The sequence below is a fragment of the Panthera tigris genome, chromosome D1, assembly GCF_018350195.1.
Source record: "Panthera tigris isolate Pti1 chromosome D1, P.tigris_Pti1_mat1.1, whole genome shotgun sequence".
Classification (NCBI taxonomy): Eukaryota; Metazoa; Chordata; class Mammalia; order Carnivora; family Felidae; genus Panthera; species Panthera tigris.
The window spans coordinates 70023132-70043796 of record NC_056669.1 but is presented as its reverse complement, the minus strand read 5'-3'; the positions used below and the strand labels follow the sequence as shown (position 1 = coordinate 70043796).

General features: G+C 43.1%; 1 protein-coding gene across 2 annotated transcripts in view; it reads left to right on the top strand.

Moving 5' to 3' along the window:
• Positions 1-20665, top strand: part of RRAS2 (RAS related 2) — a 124020-nt gene that overhangs the window by 29980 nt on the left and 73375 nt on the right. Inside the window, exon 2 of one of the 2 annotated variants that reach the window (XM_042957500.1) lies at positions 8301-8407. In XM_042957500.1, the coding sequence (XP_042813434.1) occupies positions 8366-8407 (42 nt within the window). In that variant the 5' untranslated portion in view covers positions 8301-8365. Of the gene's footprint in view, positions 1-8300; positions 8408-18313; positions 18472-20665 lie in introns of those variants that run through there. The other variant, XM_042957499.1, reaches the window with a different exon arrangement.

The following is a 20665-nucleotide window of genomic DNA, read 5'->3' as shown; positions in this document are numbered from 1 at the left end:
TGTGCTTTTACGATTTCCTACAGTTTTTTCATCCCTCAGTCATGCTGTCGATTAAATTTGGCTGCCTCTTCAAGCAGTGCGTGGTCTGGTTTCTTGACTGACATCTGAGACTTCCCTTTCACTGCACTCTTGGGTTGGAGCCTCTGTTTCCTGAACTCCATGTTTACTCTTTCTTGGTTTTGTTTCTTTTTAAAAAAATTTTTAGAGTACGTAATTTATTTAGTTAAGTTCAAGTTAGTTAACATACAGTGTAGTATCAGTTTCAGGAGTAGAACCCACTGATTCATCACTTACGTACAACACCCAGGGCTCATCCCAGCAAGTGCCCTCCTTAATGCCCATCACCTATTTAGCCCACCCCCCCCACCCACCTCCCCTCTAGCAACCCTCAATTTGTTCTCTGTATTTAAGAGTCTCTTATGGGTTGCCTCCCTCTCTGTTTTTATCTTCTTTTTCCTTCCCTTCCCCTATGTTCATCTGTGTTTCTTAAATTCCATGTATGAGTGAAATAATAAGATATTTGTTTTTCTCTCCCTGACTTATTTCACTTAGCATAATACACTTTAGTTCCATCCACATTGTTGCAAATGGCAAGATTTCACTCTTTTTGACTGCAGAGTAATACTCCATTGTATATATATACCACATCTTATTTATCCATTCATCAGTCGATGGACATTTGGGCTCTTCCTATAATTTGCTATTGTTGATAACACTGCTATACATGTTGGGGTTCCATTTGAAACAACACTCCTGTATCCTTTGGATAAAAATACCTAGTAGTGCAATGGCTGGGTCATAGGGTTGTTCTATTTTTAATTTTTTGAGGAACCTCCATACTGTTTTCCAGAGTGGCTGCACCAGTTTGCATTCCCACAACAGTGCACAAGGGTTCCCCTTTCTCCACATCCTCACCAACAGATGTTTCCTGAGTTGTTAATTTTAGCCCTTCTGGCAGGTGTAAGGTGGTATCTCACTGTGGTTTTGATTTGTACTTCTCTGATGATGAGTGATGTTGAGCATTTTTTCATGTGTCTGTTAGCCATCTGGATGTGTTCCTTGGAAAAATGTCTATTCATGTCTTCTGCCCATTTCTTCAATGGATTATATGTTTTTTGGGTATTGAGTTTGATAAGTTCTTTACACATTTTGGATACTAACCCTTTATTAGCTATATCACTTGCAAATATCTTCTTCCATCCTGTCAATTGCCTTTTAGTTTTGTTGATTGTTTCCTTGGCTGGGCAGAAGCTTTTTATCTTGATGAAGTCCCGATGTTCATTTTTGCTTTTATTTCCCTTGCCTTCAGGAACACGTCTAGTAAGAATTTGCTCCAGCCGAGGTCAAAGAGGTTGCTGCTTGTTTTCCCCTCTAGGATTTTGATGATTTTCTGTCTCACATTTAGGTCTTTAATTCATTTTGAATTTATTTTTATGTGTGGTGTAAGAATGTGGTCCAGTTTCATTCTTCTGCATGTTACTGTCCAGTTCTCCCAGCACCATTTGCTGAAGAGACTGTTTTTCATTGGATATTCTTTCCTGCTTTGTCAAAGGTTAGTTGGTCATACATTTTTGGGTCCATTTCTGGGTTCTCTATTCTGTTCCACTGATCTAAGTGTCTGTTTTTGTGTCAGTACCATACTGTCTTGATGATTATAGCTTTGTAATACAGCTTGAAGTCTGGAATTGTGATGCCTGCAGCTTTGGTTTTCTTTTTGAGGATTGCTTTGGTTATTCGGGATCTTTTCTGGCTCCATACAAATTTTACGATTGTTTGTTCTAGCTCTGTGAAGAATGTTAATGTTATTTTGATAGGAATTGCATTGAACGTATAGATTGCTTTGGGTAATATCGACATTTTAACAATGTTCTTTCCAATCCATGAGCATGGAATGTTTTTCCATTTCTTTGTTTGTGCCTTCTTCAGTTTCTTTCATAAACTTTCTATGGTTTTCAGCATACAGATCTTTTACCTCTCTGGTTACATTTATCCCTAGGTATCTTGGTTTTTTGGTGCAATTGTAAACGGGATCGATTCATTGATTTCTCTTTCTGTTCCTTCATTATTGGTGTATAGAAATGCAACTGATTTCTGTACATTGATTTTATATCCTGTGACTAACATAATTTTATTCAATGTAAAAACAACATTAGAGCAACAATACTGAATTCCTCAAATCAATTGTTTTTTTCCTGGCTATACACAAAGAATTTTGCTACATGCAAAAATTTTATTTTAATTTATTTTATTATTTGAGAGAGAGAGTGCACAGGTGTGTGCACCCACATGTGCAAGTGGGGGAGGGGTAGAGAGAGGGAGAGAGAGAGAAATCTTTCTTTTTTAATATTTATTTTTGAGAGAGAGAGAGGTTGTGCAAGCAGGGCAAACAAGGGCAGAGAAAGAGGGGGACAGATCTGAAGGGGGCTCTGTGCTGACAGCGGAGAGCCCAATGTGGGGCTCAAACTCATAAACTGTGAGACCATGACCTGAGCCAAAGTCGGACACTTAACTGACTGAGCCACCCAGGTGCTCTCTGAGGGAGGGAAAATCTTAAACAGGCTCCACACCCAGCACAGAGCCTGGCAGAGAATCCCCAACAGGCTTCATGCTGTCAAAGGGGAGCCAAGCATGGGGTCAATCCCATGACCCTGGGATCATGATCTGAGCTGAAAGAAAACCTGATGTTAAATCCCATCCCCACCACTGACAAAATGAGTGGTTTAGGGCAGGTCACTAAATCTCTTTGCTCCTCTCTTTGGTATTTTAAAATGAAAATAACAGTCACACCTACTTATAGGGTGAGATGAGGGTGCGATCATTTACTGGAACATGTAAGAGTCAGTCCTTTATAGTTAAAGAAGTAGTAGACAGACGGTGAGTTTTTATTTTATTTTATTTTATTTTATTTTTAGATAGATGGTGAGTTTCAAATTATTTTAAAAGTCAATGTGAATGATAGCATACATGAAAATTAAAATGGCACAGAGTTACTATTTTTGTTTTATCAGTAGTAGTATTTTTCACCTAGACAATGGGAAAGATCAAAGATTTAACAACACTGTGGAGTGGAAAGTCAGGGGAAACAGATATTTTCATTCATTGCTGATTGAGCCCAGCCCAGCTCCTAGGATTTTCCAAGGTACTCAGGGACCCAATGCCTCAAGAATTTCATCTCTTTGCCTGAGGGACTTCTCTGAACTGCGGAGGTCCATTCTTGCCACCAGCAGGCCAGCTCAAGGAATTAGCACATACCCCCCTAGTCCCATCTCACACCCCCTTGCTTCTAGGGCAGCCTTCCACTAATGACTCTTGGGAGATGCGGCTCCTTCATCTTTGTTTAGGAGACTCTGGACCAGGTCTCGTAATTTCTCAGTGGCATTAAGTTCCAGTCACCCACTGGAGTAGCTGGCCTCATGACACATCCCTTATTATGGCTGCCTTCTCTTCCCTGGAGTGATGGAGTGAAAGATCCAGCAATTGGGCAGCAGAAAGTGCAGTGTGAAGTAACACAGGAAGTCCAAACAGGTAAAACACACCACCCCAAGTTATAATGGGGAGACAAGACAATAAAACCATAATATTTAGGTGAGTGTAGACAACCAGACTATAAGTAAGCTCTCTGTGCCAAATGAAGCCAGAGCTACAGGACATGGAAGGTGGCTGTGATGGGAAGATGACACCTGGATAAGCAGAGATAAAGAGGAAAGCATTTTAGGGAAGATAATTTCTAGTGGAGATGTAGGGCAAGCCCAATATCTTGATGCACGGTAAAGAACTGTAAGATTTGGAATTAGATGGGACCAGGGTTCAAACCCAGATCTACTCTATATTGGCACAATCACTTACCCCCTTGGATAAGGATAATAATGGGACTTCAGAGGCAAGCTGAGATATTTGGATTATGTAGCCCCCACTGGTGTCCATTTTAGATGGTTGGTCTTCACGATCTTCCTTTGAAAGCTTGCCTGAAGGCAGATCAAAGAGGAGAACAGAGAGAAGGAAGACTACAGATAGGAGAGAGGAAAGATATTTTCCTCTATGCCCTGAGATCCTCAGACCTGGAGCCAGCTGGAGAATGATGAGGCAACTGGGTTCCCCAAATGAAATGCAAGGCCTCCCCAGGTGCATGGATAGGCTAAAGCTGGGTGGGCAGTGTGGCAGAGGGAGATCCTCCATTGCAGCCCCTTGATATCATCTCAGCCTCTGCCGTCACTCCCACAACCTCTGTGGTCACCAGTCAAAGCTCCAGGCCTGAGACATCCAAAGCCCTCTCCTGCACTGGATCCTGGTTTCCCTCCCTTGGCCTCTTGACCTTTGATTCCTCACTTCCCTTTGTTTCTGTTTCACTCTCTGTTCCAGCTTTTCTGTCTCTGAATCAGTGCTTCCCTGTCTCTTTGTTTCTGTCTCAATTGCCTAAAGTTCTCTCTCCATTGTACTCACACTTCTCTCAATAACAAGCCCCCGCTCCCTGGACAATTTGTGTGTGCATTAGTAAAACCCCAAACAAAGCAACACAGGAATACAGAGGCCTGGCTTGTTCACAAAGCCTATCAATCTAAAAGCCAATGTAATCACTTAGATTCACACATAATACTAAAAAAAAAAATCTCAGATTAAAGAATAACATATATAAAAGCCAAATCACAGAAAAAAGTTGGAAGGAAATTGAATTCGCTACTTATCAGATCTTTGAAGGAATAGTAACTTTTATGTATTGAAGCAAAAGAAGAAATCACAAAGGAAAAGATGAACAGATTTTACTACATAAAAATGTGAAGCTTCTATACAAAGAAAAGTAACAAGAGGAAGATAAAAATAGGCCAAGAAAATGTTTGCAGTAAGTGTTCAAAGAATGAATATCTAAATTATGTGAAGTTCATATCATAAAAAGAAAAATTAAAGCTTGAACAAACCATCTTCCATAAATAGAACTATAACCATAAGTCAACATACAGAAAAGTATTTAGATTCATATTCTCAAATAAATGCAAATCAAAATATTAATAGGAACCATTTCCCTGCCATCATACTAGAGAAAATTAAGACAATGATAATACCCAGTGTTTGTGATTAAATAAATTTTCACAATATTTTTGGAACACTCTTTGGCAATAATTATCAAGAAACTTTAAACTATTTGTACCTTTGTCCCTTAATTCCAGTCCAAAAGATTTATCCTAAGGCAGCAGATTTTGAACTATGCCCCTTGGAACCTTAGAAGTTCTACAGAACTGTCTATGGGTATTTATTAGCTAGGATTTGGGGCTATAAGCAAAAGAAGTTAACGCTACCTATCTTAAACCAAAAGTCAGTACACTGAGACAAACTCAGAGGCTTGTGGAATCTATGGGAAGCTATACAACCAGGTTCCGAAAACAGGCAGGAAATGAGAATTCCAGAGGGCTAGGCAGCTGGAACCACACCACAGGTCACAGAGCAAGGACAGTCAGGTGTATGCGGCATTGCTGCTGAAAGGAAAATGACCTCCATTCACCACTACCCCTCACCCCCCGCTGTCACATGCTCTTGCGATTTAAAGACCAGGGTGCCTATGTGGCTCAGTCAGTTATTCCTCTGGCTTTGGCTCTGGGTCATGATCTCATGGTTCATGGGTTTGAGCCCCCCACTGAGCTCTATGCTGACGGTATGGGTGTGAAACCTGCTTGGGATTTTCTCTCTCTCCCTCTCTCTCTGAACCACCCACCCTTGCACACTCTCTCTCAAAATAAAATAAACTTAAAAAACAAAAAAACCAGGAAAGAATGTGTGACTGACAACCTAAATCACCTGGCTCAGGTTTTGCAAGGAAGTTGGAGGTGGGGGTGCGGAATCTGGGTCTTCGGCCTCCTAAGGGAAGATGGAAACTACCTCCCAAGCTTACACGCATGTGGTTGTCTCCCAGATGGAAGACTTGAGAACTAATTGCAAGATGATATGGGTGTTTGACAGCTAGAAAGCAGGAAATACCTCTTACTGAGTGAGGGAGTGCTGGCCACACAAAGCTTTAAGCCCTCATTCTCCTCTAGCCAAAGTCACCCCACCTTCATCAGCTTTTCAAAATATGCTTCCATGAAAGATTTTATTTGAAGGAAGGTTTTCACAGCTTCAACACTGTTGAGAAGCCCCTGTGACGACACCAGAAAGCCTACTTTAGTGCACATCACCAACTCTTTTCTTCCATGCTGCTTCCAAAGAAAGAAGTTGGAAGGATACTTGCTTTTGTAGCCTCCTATACCAGAAAGGGTGACCATATAACACAATTCTAGCCAAAGAGATGTAAGTCTACTCAGGGGGCGGGGGTAATCAGGAATGGGATGTGTCATGAGGCCAGCTACTCCAGTGGGTGACTGGAACTTAATGCCACTGAGAAATTACGAGACCTGGTCCAGAGTCTCCTAAACAAAGATGAAGGAGCCGCATCTCCCAAGAGTCATTAGTGGAAGGCTGCCCTAGAAGCAAGGGGGTGTGAGATGGGACTAGGGGGGTATGTGCTAATTCCTTGAGCTGGCCTGCTGGTGGCAAGAATGGACCTCCGCAGTTCAGAGAAGTCCCTCAGGCAAAGAGATGAAATTCTTGAGGCATTGGGTCCCTGAGTACCTTGGAAAATCCTAGGAGCTGGGCTGGGCTCAATCAGCAATGAATGAAAATATCTGTTTCCCCTGACTTTCCACTCCACAGTGTTGTTAAATCTTTGATCTTTCCCATTGTCTAGGTGAAAAATACTACTACTGATAAAACAAAAATAGTAACTCTGTGCCATTTTAATTTTCATGTATGCTATCATTCACATTGACTTTTAAAATAATTTGAAACTCACCATCTATCTAAAAATAAAATAAAATAAAATAAAATAAAATAAAATAAAATAAAAACTCACCGTCTGTCTACTACTTCTTTAACTATAAAGGACTGACTCTTACATGTTCCAGTAAATGATCGCACCCTCATCTCACCCTATAAGTAGGTGTGACTGTTATTTTCATTTTAAAATACCAAAGAGAGGAGCAAAGAGATTTAGTGACCTGCCCTAAACCACTCATTTTGTCAGTGGTGGGGATGGGATTTAACATCAGGTTTTCTAACGTTAAAACCCATGCTCTTTTTATTGTGCCTATGTGTCCTTCGGACTTTTATCTTTTAAATGGGATAAAACAGACCAGCCACTTAACTCATGGGGGTGTTTTGATGTATAAAACAAAGAGTAGTGAACACCTGTTGTTTGCGTCTCTCCAGCATCCTCTCTTTATTCTTCAGATAGAATCAAAATGATCAACTGGGAATTTGTTAGAATTGCCAATTCTTGGGCTTTCCCCACATATACTTAATCAGAAACTCTTGGGTTGGGCCCCAGCATCTGTGTTTTAGCAATTTCTCCAGGTGATTCTGATTCATGCTGAAGATTGAGAAACACTGGCTTGGGGGAAAAAACGTAAATGGAGCCATCTTGCCAACACCAGGGGAAACCCTCCTTGACACAAGAGCTGTGTAGGACAAGCACAGCTGAGAGGTACAGAGAGTGAAGGAGTCCTAAAGACAGCATTTGACTGAGTCTGGTCCAGCTTGAAGTTAGCTCAACAGCTGTATCATTTAGTTACAGAAACCAATAAATTCTTTTTATTTCGGTTTGAGTTGGGTTTCTGTCAATGGCAACCAAACAAATCCTGACTGTTAAAGGGAACATTTATTCCTCCTTAAATTCCAAGGGGAGAGATTCTTTTCAAGCTTTGGTTCTCAAAGTGTGGTACCAAGATAGGCAGTATCAGCATCACCAGGGAACTTGTTAAAAAACACAGTTTATCAGGGGTGCCTGGGTGGCTCAGTCGTTTGAGCATCTGACTTCAGTTAAGGTCATGATCTCGTGGTTCTAGAGTCTGAGCCCCTGGTTGGGCTCCTTGCTATCAGGGAGAGCCTGCTTCGGATCCTCTGTCCCCCTCTTTCTTTGCCCGCCCCCCACCATTCATGCTCTCTCTCAAAAATGAATAAAAAAAAAAAAAAGATTTACCCCAGCACTCTTTAAAAAACCAAAAACAACAAAACCACACGGTTTATCAGACCCTACCCCATACCTACTGAATCAGGGTCCTGGGGGGTGGAGTCTGACATTCTGTGCTGGAATAAGTCTTCTTGGTGACTCTGATGCCCACTAACATTTGAAAATCACTAAAGTGAGATTCCTAGCCTTTCTCCCCACGCTTTGTTCATCCTTCTCCATGAAGAAGGTATGCATTATCTAATTAATGAGTTCAGCAGAATACTCTGGGCATGCTCAGTTTAGCTTTTCCCATTGTTTTCTCTGGCAGCCTATCTGACGAAATGGGGCAGTTACTCCGTGCTCCTGAATGTCACAGAGGCAGATCCCCATGAGATGAGGACTGCGTTTTTTTCCCGCCCTGCCTGCAACTTGGTGGTGAGTTTATTCTGGGAACAGTGGAAGCAAGCCTATTTGGCCTCACATCTAAGCCAGGTCTGTCCAGTGTAGCTCTTCTCAGTAATAAAGCTGACATTTTAATCTCCATCTGTTGGTTTTCTGTGCCTTATTTCTCACTTGGTTCAAAACTTGGGTGGGGAAGAGGGCTGTTATGTATTGTGTCCCCTAATGCCTACCACTGACTAATATGGGGGAGGGCGGTAGAGTAGAAGATCTCTCAGGTGCCTTCCCTTCTTACATTTAGGGCACTTTGTCTCACACTCTCTCCCCAGGGGTCCAGGGTGCCCCATGAAGAAAACGTTATTTGTTCTCACCAGACCACTGGTGTTGCACCTGCGGGAGACAGGAGTATCCTGGCACAGGAGGGAAGATTACAATCACAAAGCATTTCCTTTCAGTTCTCCCCTGAAACGGTATAATTCTGGGGGCAGGGATGGGGCCTAGAAAACAGTGCATTTAAAAAAGCCTCCTAGGAGCTGTCTACCTTGCCTTCCTGTCAGGTTCTACCAGTTGTCTAACCTAAAACTATATGGCTGCATTTGAATTGTGTCCTTCTGTTTTGGAGGCTAGAGATGTCTTAGCTGATCATTTTGAAGCAAGGACTTCCATTTTCTCTCTTTCATGCTCTTGGTCTTTCACGAGTTCTTTACAAATCTTTAAAATAGTCATAGTCATGGTCCTGGTAAGGGATGTGGGTTAAAGAGAGGCCTGTTTGGAGCTCTATAAATCAGACCTGGGTGCTACAGAAAGCTCAATTTTCGGGGTTTAGTCCCTCTACAGCAGCAGGCACGACTGTCTTTGGAAAGTTACTGCAGGAAAGGAAGGGATGAAGCAGCTATCACAGGTCAACCTGAGTGACACAGGACAAGGTAAGCATTTTCCACATATTGACCTGATTCTCATTCTTCCTGGAATGGTTAATTCTTCCAGATTATCTAACTCACACTGAAGTTTATATAGTTAGATTATGTATGTACAACCTTGGCTCCTGCTTTGCCCGTATCATGAAAAAGTGTTCATAAACATGACTTCATGTTTTTTCTGACTAAAAAAAGAAGAGACTGGATTCCACTAAAGTAAAAAACTTGTGCATCAAAGAACACTATCAAGGAGTGAAAACCACAGAATGGGAGGCTATATTTGCAAATCACAATATCTGATAAGGGTTTGATATTCGGAAAATACAAAGAAGTCGTCCATCTCAATAACAGAGAGATAAGCAACCCGATTAAAAAACACGCAAAGGACTTGCATAGACATTTATCCAAAGAAGACACACAAATGGCAAATAAACATACGAAAGTATGTTCAACATCGTTAGTCATTAGGAAAATGCAAATCAAAACTACAGTGAGATGCCACTTCATACCTAGAGGGATGGCAAGAAAAACAACAACAAAAAAAGGAAAATAACAAGTGCTGATGAAGATGTAGAAAAGTTAGAACCTTCTCACAGTGTTGGTAGGAATTAAAATGGTGTAGCTGTGGGGCAACTGGGTGGCTCAGTCGGTTGAGACTCCAACTTCGGCTCAGGTCATGATCTCACCGTTCGTGGGTTTGAGCCCCACCCCCACCCCGCTAGGCTCTGTGCTGACAGTTCAGAGCCTGGAGCCTGCTTTGGATTCTGTATCTCCCTCTCTCTCTGCCCCTCCCCCACTCACGCTCTGTCTCTCTCCCCTTCTCAAAAATGAATTTTTTAAATAAAAAAAATGGAGTAGCTGCTGTGCAAAACAGTTTGGTAGTTCCTCAAAAAGTTAAACATAAAACTATCATTTGACCCAGCAATTTCACTCCTCCGCATATACCTCAAAAGATTTGAAAACAAGAACTCAGATATTTGTATATAAATGTTCATAGCAGCAATATATCCATACAATGGGGTACTATTTAGCCCTTAAAAGGGAGGAGGTGTGAATACATGTTTACAGCATGGAGGAACCTTGAAACATTATGCTAAACAAAATAAACCAGATACTAAAGGACAACTGTTGTGTAATTCCACTTATATGAAATGTTTAGAAAGGAAAAGTCATTGGGACAGAAGGTAGATTAGAAGTTACCAGGGCTGGGAGTAGTGGGAGTAGGAGAGAATGGGGAATTGCAAAAAAAAAAAAAAAAAAAAAAAAAAAAAAGGAAATAAAACTGTCCTGTGATGTCACCACCCAGGATAACTGAATAACCCTGGTAGCCTTTCTTCCTTTTCATCTGTTCATAACATGTAACTACAAAAACTTTGAACCACTCATAGTTTCAACTATGCACTCTGCCATTTATTAGCTATCTAACATTTCTGGGCTTCAAGTTTTTGGTACAATGCAAATAATAATAGAACTCACTTCAGATGGTTGATTTGTAGATTAAATTGGATAATAGACTTTAAGTGATTAGCACAGTGTCAGGCTCATGGTAAGTGCTAGGTAAATGGTAACTGTTATGTATATATTTTATATTTTATAACACTGTCTTTACTGGTTTGTATCCTATTCTCATTTTCCTATATAAATAAACATTATTTTTAAAGTTTATTTACTTATTTTGAGAAATAGAGAGAGAGAGAGAGAGAGAGAGAGAGAGAGAATCCCAAGCAGACTCTGCACTGGTAGTGTGATGTGGGGCTCAAACTCATGAACCGTGAGATCATGAGTCTGAAATCAAAAGTCAGATGCTTAACCGACTGAGCCACCCAGGTGCCCCTAAAAATTATTTTTAATGGCCAAATAATATTCATACTATGGCTATAGCATCATTTATTTAACTGAACTCTGTTGTTGATTTTTTTTTTTTTTAACGTTTATTCATCCTTGAGACAGAGAGAGACAGAGCATGAACAGGGGAGGGTCAGAGAGAGGGAGACACAGAATCAGAAGCAGGCTCCAGGCTCTGAGCTGTCAGCACAGAGCCCGACGCGGGGCTCAAACTCACGGACCATGAGATCATGACCTGAGCCGAAGTCGGCCGCTTAACCGACTGAGCCACCCAGGCGCCCCCGTTGTTGAATATTTAAGTAGTTTTGATTTTTCATTATTTGGAAAGGATGCAGCAGGGGACACTCTTGCTTGATTCTTCCTGGCAGCTCTTCCAGAAAGGGGCAGTGTGACTTTGACCCTGCTCAGTCTCTATGCTCTGGGGCTCCCAGGACAGTGCTCTCCATTGAGTCAGACCCCAATCTGGGGGACAGAATGTGAGTTCCAGTCATGCTTGTGCTCTATCTCTAGGCATCGCTAGGGACTGCTCTTTTCTGTCTGAACCTTTGCTTCCTCACCATTAAAATGAGAGCTTTAGAGGGAATGATCTCAGGGTGCTTCTTCTGCTCTAAGGCTCTATGATTCTCAGATGATCCTCCGCTAAGCTATGGGTTCCTCCAGCTCTGTTGTGGCCTTCTTCAGGGCTGTGTGTGCACACGCTTCAGTGTGTGTTTCAGTTTCTATTCTTAGCAGTGTGATCTTTAAACAAGGAATAGATTTGTGCATCTGTCTCGTATCAGATACATGCAGCTCCTGCTGGGCTGTTTCATTCTCCACCAGCCATTCATTCACATTGTAAGTGGTGGCCCATTAAGGAAATAAGTGGATGGGATGGGGCTCTTCCATCAACTGAATGCTCTCTGATTTGGGGTTTGGCCCTCTTTGGTTATCAGGCCTGGGCTCTATCTGACTCAGCTATAGATGAGGTCAGGGGGACCTTCGTTTCAGCCTTACCTCCTTCCTCATTCCACCCCTAGATCCTTTCTCTGGGATGGGCCAGGGATGGTATTTGGGCAATGGTAGTTTTTAGAGATGATGAGTCACCAACATTCCAGATGAGAAGGTCATTGTTTGTTCTGAAATAAGAGTGGACTCGGATGAGTCTACTCTCCTCCAAAAATTCTCAATTATGGAAGTGTCTCAGTTACTTTGGATATTTAAATATATAAATGCTGAGTCTTGCTCTGAAATCTTACTTATCAAGATGCGGGGTGGGGGAGCCCAGGTTCTTCGTTTTATGACAATATAGGCCATTGAGATGTGCATCCTAGTTGGGGAGTATTGGCATATAGTGGTAGGATTTGCAAACGCAGGTAACATCAAATGGATGGGGTGCAATATAAGAGTACGGGTGACTGAAGAACAGGAGCATCCATACCTTTTCTCGAAGGCAGCATGTACTTACCTGTATGCACCCAGTTGTCATATGGTAACGGCCTGGTATTGCTAGATGTTCCGCTTAATTTTATTGGGAAGAGTTAGAAATTCAGATTTGTTTGTGAAATATGTTTAAAAATTTTGTTTAATGTTCGTTTATTATTTTTGAGAGAGAGAGATAGAGCACAAGCAGGGGAGGGGCAAGAGAGAGAGGGAGACACAGAATTGGAAGCAGGCTCCAGGCTCTGAGCACAGAGCCCGGCATGGGGCTCAAACTCACAAACTGTGAGATCATGACCGAAGTCCAACACTTAAATGACTGAGTCACCCAGGTGCCCCAAACTATCTTTTTTGAAAAAATATTGGTAACTCAATTAAATATTGGTAATTCAATTAAAAAATTGAATTGTGCACCAAAACATATCTGCTGGCCAAAACAGGCCTTGAATCTGCCTGTTGAAATTTCTTGACAACCCCTTAGCCAGACAGTCATCTACTTAAGGCAAAATGATGCATTCAACAGTTCTCTTGATTGGTAGCATTACACTGACTCCATGCTGTGAGGCTCTGTGGGGCTCTGGATAACACCCAGCTTGGCATTAGGTAAAGTGCTTTAAGCAGGGGAGTCAGAAGACCTGTGTCCTGCTAACTTGCTAGGTGACATTGGGAAAGAAATTCTTTCCCTAGTCACAATATTTCTTTGGGTAAGTTAAGGGGGGTGATCTCTACCATTCTTTCCGAGTTTGTAAGTCATTCTTCTTGTGAAGATTTGTACTCTTCCTTATTTAACATTTTTTTAATGTTTATTTATTTTTGAGAAAGAGAGAGAGAAACAGAGTGTGAGCAAGGGAGGGGCAGAGGGAGAGGGAGACACAGAATCCGAAGCAGGATCCAGGCTCTGAGATGTCAGCATGGAGCCTGATGCGGGGCTCAAACCCATGAACCATGAGATCATGACTTTAGCTGAAGTTGGATGCTTAACCAGCTGAGCCACCCAGGCGCCCCTATACTCTATTCTATTCTAGCTACTTGAGAAGGACATTTTTCAGATTAAGATGAAAATTCATCTTTAATTGGCTTGAATGACAACTAGTTCTTTCTTTCCCATATTCTCCTATGTTTTTGTAAAGATTTATTTTTGTGTAGGCTTTTGGGATATTTTCTAAGGCCAAGAAAACATTTTGGAATAGAAGTCTAGGTGGAGTTGAGCATATAAGCTTCCTGCGTGCTGAACACTCAACTTTGAATCAAATCAAATCAATCAATCAATCAATAAGTAAATAAAAGAATAGAGCTGATATGGGGAACATCTTGAAGTAAAAAGACATTTCCTTCATAGCTCAAATAAAATCCTGCAGTTCAATCTTTTCTCCCCACAGTTTTATTAAGATTTAATTCCTATACCATAACATTCACTCTAAAAAGTGTGTAATTCAATGGTTTTTAGTATATTTAGAATTGTACAACCATCATAACTATCTAATCTCAGAATATTTTCCTATCTCCAGAAAGAATCCTCATATCCGTTACCACTCACATTTTCCCCTCCATCCTGGCAACCATTAATCTACTTTCTGTCTTCATAGATTTTCTTAGGTTGAACCTTTCATATAAATGGAATTATACAATATGTGCTCTTTTCTAACTGGCTTCTTTTAGTTAGTGTAGCATTTTTAAGGTTCACCCAGGTTGCAGCATGTATCAGTACTTCATGTCTTTATTGCCAAATAAAATTCTATTGTATGATTATACCACATTTTGTTCGTCCACTCATCAGTTGATGGACAGTTAGGTTATTTGTACTTTTTGGCTATTATGAATAATGTTGCTATGAACTTGGATGCACAGGTTTTTGTATGGATACATGTTTTAATTTATCTTGGATATACACTGGGGGGAATTTCTGGGTTATATGGTGACTCTGTGTTTAACGTTTTTAAAAACATTTTTTAAGTAGTCTTTTTTTTTTTTTAAGTTTTATTCATTTATTGAGAGAGAGAGAGAGAAAGAGAATTCCCAAGTAGGTTCTGCGCTCTGCGGGGCTTGATCCCATGAACCTCGAGATCATGGTCTCAGCTGAAATCAAGAGTTGGACACTTAACTGACTGAGCCATGCAGGCACCCCTCTATGTTTAACCTTTTGAGGAAACGCTAGACTGTTTTCCAAAGCAGAAAAGTCATCCTAGTGGGTATGAAATGGCATCACACTGTAGTTTTGATTCCACAGTTGAATCTGTTCCTGATGGCCCTGACCTAGACTATATCTCCCCTCCCACTAACTACTGTGGCCAGTGCAGATTGATAATCTTAAGTGAATTAGAGTGAACGGCTGAAGCTGCAGGTAGGTGGGTGTCCTTCACAAACTAGAGGGAAAATTTGGAGATAACTATTTGAAAGGAAGGAGGAATGGCTGGCTGGAAGGCAACCAGTACATGTTTCCTATAGGATGGGTTTGCTCGCTTGGTGTCAGGAATTGTCCTGTACCTGGGGATCTTAGTGGTGCAGAGCAGGAAGGAAAGAACATCTTGGTCAGGACACAGGCATAGAAGAAGCTCACAAATAGGTGAATGAAATAGATTCTACTGAAAATAGACTGGTACTTTAGAAGGCAAAGAACATAAGGACTCTGGTCATCTTCTTGGTCCTGAAGGATTATGGGAAATTTTAGGGCTAGGCAGATATTAGGAGACATTTGTGAGAAGTATAACTGGTCCTTTCTCAGCACTTCCTTGATGTGGGTTCCTCTTTCTTTTCTCTCCTTTTTCTCCTTTTCACACTGATAATAATATCTGTCACTGAGGCCCTTCTGGCTATTACTGCTGGGTAACAAACATTTTGCCCCTCCTCCCCAATACTTAAAACAACCATTTTGTACCACACAAAAAAAAGATAAATAGAGTTTGGTGGCTAAATGCAGTGTTTGACCCTGGACTGGATCCTGTGCTGGGGGGAAAATGCTCTAAAGCACATTATTGAGTCAACTGACAAAATTGGAATATGAATGGTAGATTAAGTATTCATATCAATATTAAATTTACTAAAGATGATAACTGTACTGTCCCTATTCTTAGGAAATACACACTGAAGTACTTAGGGGCAAATGGCCATAATGTCTGTAACTTATCCTTAAATGGTTAAAAAACTCTTTTTTTTTAAAAAAAAATTTTTTTTTAACGTTTATTTATTTTTGAGACAGAAAGAGACAGAGCATGAATGGGGGAGGGCCAGAGAGAGGGAGACACAGAATCTGAAACAGGCTCCAGGCTCTGAGCTGTCAGCACAGAGCCCGACGCGGGGCTCGAACTCACAGACTGCGAGATCATGACCCGAGCCGAAGTCGGACGCTTAACCGACTGAGCCACCCAGGCACCCCAAAAAACTCATCTTTATATATGGATTATATATATATAATATATATGAATCATACATTTATATATGCACATACACATTTATTTGTATATAGGAATAATCATAAAATTATATGTGTATATATATACACACAATCACATATGTACACATGTATATATGTACATATATATGTGAATATTATAAATTTTCATATGTATATGTATACATATATATACATATATATGGCAGAAATGGAGAGGGGAGAAAGATAAAGGAAGTGGGGTAAAATGCTCACAATAGTGGAATTTGGGTAAAAATGTATGGGTGTACTTTATATTTTACACATGGAAATTATTTCTAAATAAAAAGTTGAAAAAAGCACAACCAGTTTACTACTTTATTTTGCTCATGATTCTGTGGATCAGGAAGGGCTGGCCTGGGCAGCTCTTCCTTGTGGTCTCTCATGCAGCTGCAGTCAGATGCCAGTGGGGATTGCCCTCATCTGAAGGCTCAACAGAGTTGGGTGCCCAAGATATCTCCCATGGCCGGCAGTTGATGCTGGCGGTCTGCTAGGAGCTCAGCTGTATCTTTGCCTTGCATTATGCTTTGCTAGCACGGCAGCTTTGGAGTAGCCAAACTTCTTACTTTGTTTCTCCCGGAGTGAGAATCCCAAGAGAAGAGGTGGAAGCTGCATGGCCTCTGCTGACCCAGCCTTGGAAGTTATACAGCATCTCTTCTGCTGCATTCTATTGGTTCCAAGCAAGTCACTAAATACTGTCCAAGAACTTGCAGTCATTTTCCCAAACTGCCATAAATGCTTATTGCATGCCAGGCACTGTTTTATGTGCTTTATAATGTATTTGCTCATTTGATTCTTACCAAAACAAAATAAAACGCCCTGATGGTAGGTAAGTCTTACTGTCCTTAGAGAGGAAAAAACTTGGTGCACAGAGGTTCACTTCCCAACATCACACCATTAGTAGAAGAGCTAGGGTTTGAATCCAGACAGTCTGGCCCCAGAGCCCATGGCCTTATCTACTACCCTACACTATTTCTTCCCAGAGCTGTGATTCCTGTTACATTTGGTTAAACTACCATACACATCGATAATCACTTCTCATACACAATCACTGGCACGAGAACTTCCCCAGTACATTCAAAATCATGTGACAGTTCTTATCTTCTCAGCTCTGACTTTTTTACATGCAGTTTCGTTTCCCTGGATTACTTTTCTTCTAATGATTTGCCTGTTTCTATTATTGATTCTTCACGTCTTTAGGAAGCCTTCCTTGACCACCCAGCTCTGGGGTGAATGCTTCTGCCATGGGCACAGATGCTAAATAGCTATAGCCCTTATCATTATGCCTTATAATTTGCCTATTGTCCTGGCTGTCTCCCTCACTGGCCTCTTAAGTTCCCTGAGGGCAGGGACACTGTTTGGTTTAGGAAAGGATCTCTAGCACTGAGCACAGTGCCTGGTATGTAGTGTGAACTTAATTACAAACTAACCTCTCACGTATATTCCTCTGTACAATTATGACATATTTCATACACACAAATATAGCCACCAGGACAGTCTCCTGACACATACAAAACCTGCCCATTCACTCTCGTCCATGCACCCTCCATCACCGTGATTTATTCCCCATGCCCAGTCTAGTCTCTGTCACACAACCTCATCACTGCAACCCATCCCATACACAGTTACTGTGACATAGCTCTGATCCTCAATCACTGTCACACACTGGTTTTCACACAATCACGATCACCATCTGTACTCGTAAAACAGGATATTTACTCTCCTGCAAAAATTGGGTTAAGATGACAACAGCTCTATTTTTCACACACGCCTTCACATACTGTATTTTTTCATCCACATAATCCCTGACAATCCCTGACATTACACAGTTATGGTCACACACTGTCTGCTGTCTTCTTCTCACTCCCACTTGACACCTACTCAGACACACATACGCGCATACTCACTCACGCACGCACTCACTCACGCACACGCGCTCACAGTCCCGGGATCCGAGGGGCGGGTCCGCGGGGGTCTGAGCCGCCGGGGGTCAGCGCCGGAATCCCAGCCCAGGCCAGTGCGGCCCCGCCCCGCCCCGCCCCCTCATGCATATGCAGCACCTCAGCCTAGCAGCCCGGCCCCCAGACGGCCATTTGTAGCGGCGCTGGAGGCAGCCTTCGGCAGGCGCTGCGGCGACGTGAGGAGGAGCGCGCCCCCCGGCCGCTGCCGCCCCTGGCCCCTGCGGTCCTCCCGCTCCTCCGCGCCTCGGGCGGGACCCGGCCAGCCCGGGCGCCGCGCTGCCGCCCGGAGCGGCCCTCCCGGCAGCTCCCGGCGCCCGGGACCCCCGCCCGCCGCTCGCCCGCAGCCCGCCGGCCGCACACGTCCCCGGAGCCGGGCCTAGGGCGGGCGGCGGCTCGGCGTGGCCGGGCGGGCTCGGCGGCGTCCCCATGGCCGCGGCCGGCTGGCGGGACGGCTCCGGCCAGGAGAAGTACCGGCTCGTGGTGGTCGGCGGAGGCGGCGTGGGCAAGTCGGCGCTTACCATCCAGTTCATCCAGGTACCTGGAGCGGGCCTGCCGGGGGCGCCGGGTTGGCGGCGGGCGGGGGCTCGCGCTACCTGTGGCGGGGCTGCTGACGCGACCCCGCCCCGGAGGCGCCGCGCGGGCCGGGGGCGGGCGGGGGGTGAGGGCCCGGCTCTGCCCTCCTGCCCTGCGGCCGTGGCGCCGCGCTCCTGCCTGCCCGGCGCCCTGCTCGGCGTCCCGGGAGTCGGGCTTCTCAGGAATGTGTCCGGGAGGGCGGAGCTGGCAGGGTGGGAAGCGTCGATCCACCTTATCGCTCCGGCCGGGGCCGAGCCCTCCGGGGAGGCTGCGCCGCCGCGCCCGTCTTCCTGCCCCGAGGCCCGGGCTCCGGGCGTCGGGCGTAGGGCTTGCAGCCCCTCGAGCTGGGCTTCCAGCCGCCCCGGGCCGCCTCCTGCACCGTCGGTTGCGATCGCGGTGGCAAGTTGGCCGCGGCTCCGCGTGGTCTGCGGGTTTCTCTGCGCACGCTGAGCCGGAGCTGCCCGATCGAGCTGTGTGTTTCTCTTTGTGTGTATTTGTGCTTTTCTTTTAAGTAATCTCTTAGGTAATGTGTCCGGGTGGGAGGTGTGTGAGAATGCCCGAGGGAAATGGTGGCTTCGAGGAAGTTGAGAATGTTCTCCGATAGGATAGGGGTGAGACCATTTCCTAGGAATTCCTGGTGCCTTCCTGCTTCTCCCTTTGCCAAGGTGAAGTTTGGGATGGGCCATGCTCGGAGATGACCGACCGGGGCGTGCCTGCTGTATCTGTTCCAACTACCCACTCCCCCCACCCCGAGACCTCTTTGGATGCTGGAGGCGAAAGTCAGGGCTTGTGGTAAAGACAATTGCGATGGAATTCTTCATTCTTAGGATTTGCTCTGGTTAAGAAGGTTGAGCGATCTTTTTCGGGATTTTAAAAATGAGAAACCCAGATGTCTCTCCGCTTTTGTCAACCTAAAAGGTGTGGCATACGCTGCGAGAGAAGGAAGGGACCCCGTTATAACAGGTAACAAAAGATATTCTTAGTACACAAGAGTACTGCTAAGATGCTTTGGTGAAGAATTAATTTCTGGTTTCCGTTTCATTCATTTGTTATCAACTGGGATACTTGAATGGCGTATTTCATTTCACTTCACGTTTGTAGTGACATTAAAATACAGAGTACTGTTAAATGTGATTGTTACCTTTCACGTTGCCTAAATGAGCAATAATTTGCTGTTGTAATATTTCAAGGGGTTAAAAATTGCTGCTAAAACCTTTGTATCCAGGAAGAGAAGATGTTTGTGTAATGAATATTTACAGTATGCTCATTAGTGGGTTAAAAAAAAAAAATCACACTTTGTAAGAGGTGAGATTGGTTTAAGTTTAGCAGGCTGCAGAATCAGGGATGTTATGTTATATCCCTAGGGCCCAGAGAGAGACTTTAACTGATGGCAGAGCAAAACAATTTATAGCTAAACCTTTCTTTGGGGACTGTTGTTGGGCTGGTGGTGGTGGTGATGAGTGAGAGGATAATTCTGGGTTCCAGTATTAGTAAAGTGTCACCTGACAGGTTTAAACCACACATACTTAGTTTTTTTTTTTTGGGTGGGGAGGGATCATCTGAATGTATTTGAATCTTAAGTTACTTAATTAAGGTACTGGAACCTTTTGTTTTTGGGAAATGGTTTTAGAAATTGTTAAGATAACAGTAATTGCTATTTTTAAAATGATTTTCTAGAATTCATTTATTAAAGAAACACCTTCATGAATAGTACTGTACTAGATGGTATAAAAGAAGGGAAGGTGTGTATGCATGTGAAAGACATACATATATATACATAGAGAAAAAGTGAGCTTTGAGTCAACTGAAGTGTCTGTCTTATTCTGTCATATATTGGTTGTGAGAACAGTGCCAGAATATTCAGCATCTCTGAGCCTCAATTTAATTATCAGTAAAACGGGTGGGCTGACACATTGTTTATAATCCTATAAATTATGGGAATATTGTTAGCACCGTATCTGTCACGTAATATGTGCTCACTTAATGATTGCTGCTAGTATAAGTGTCTGTGTACAGTTCTGTAACACATTTAAATGCAAAGAGAATTCAGAATTGGGTAAAAGTCAGTTTGCAAAGACTTGATAAAAGTGCTGTGTAGGCTTGGCGGTAGGGAGAGAGGACATACCTTCTGTGAGCATGGGGGAGTTATATGCTA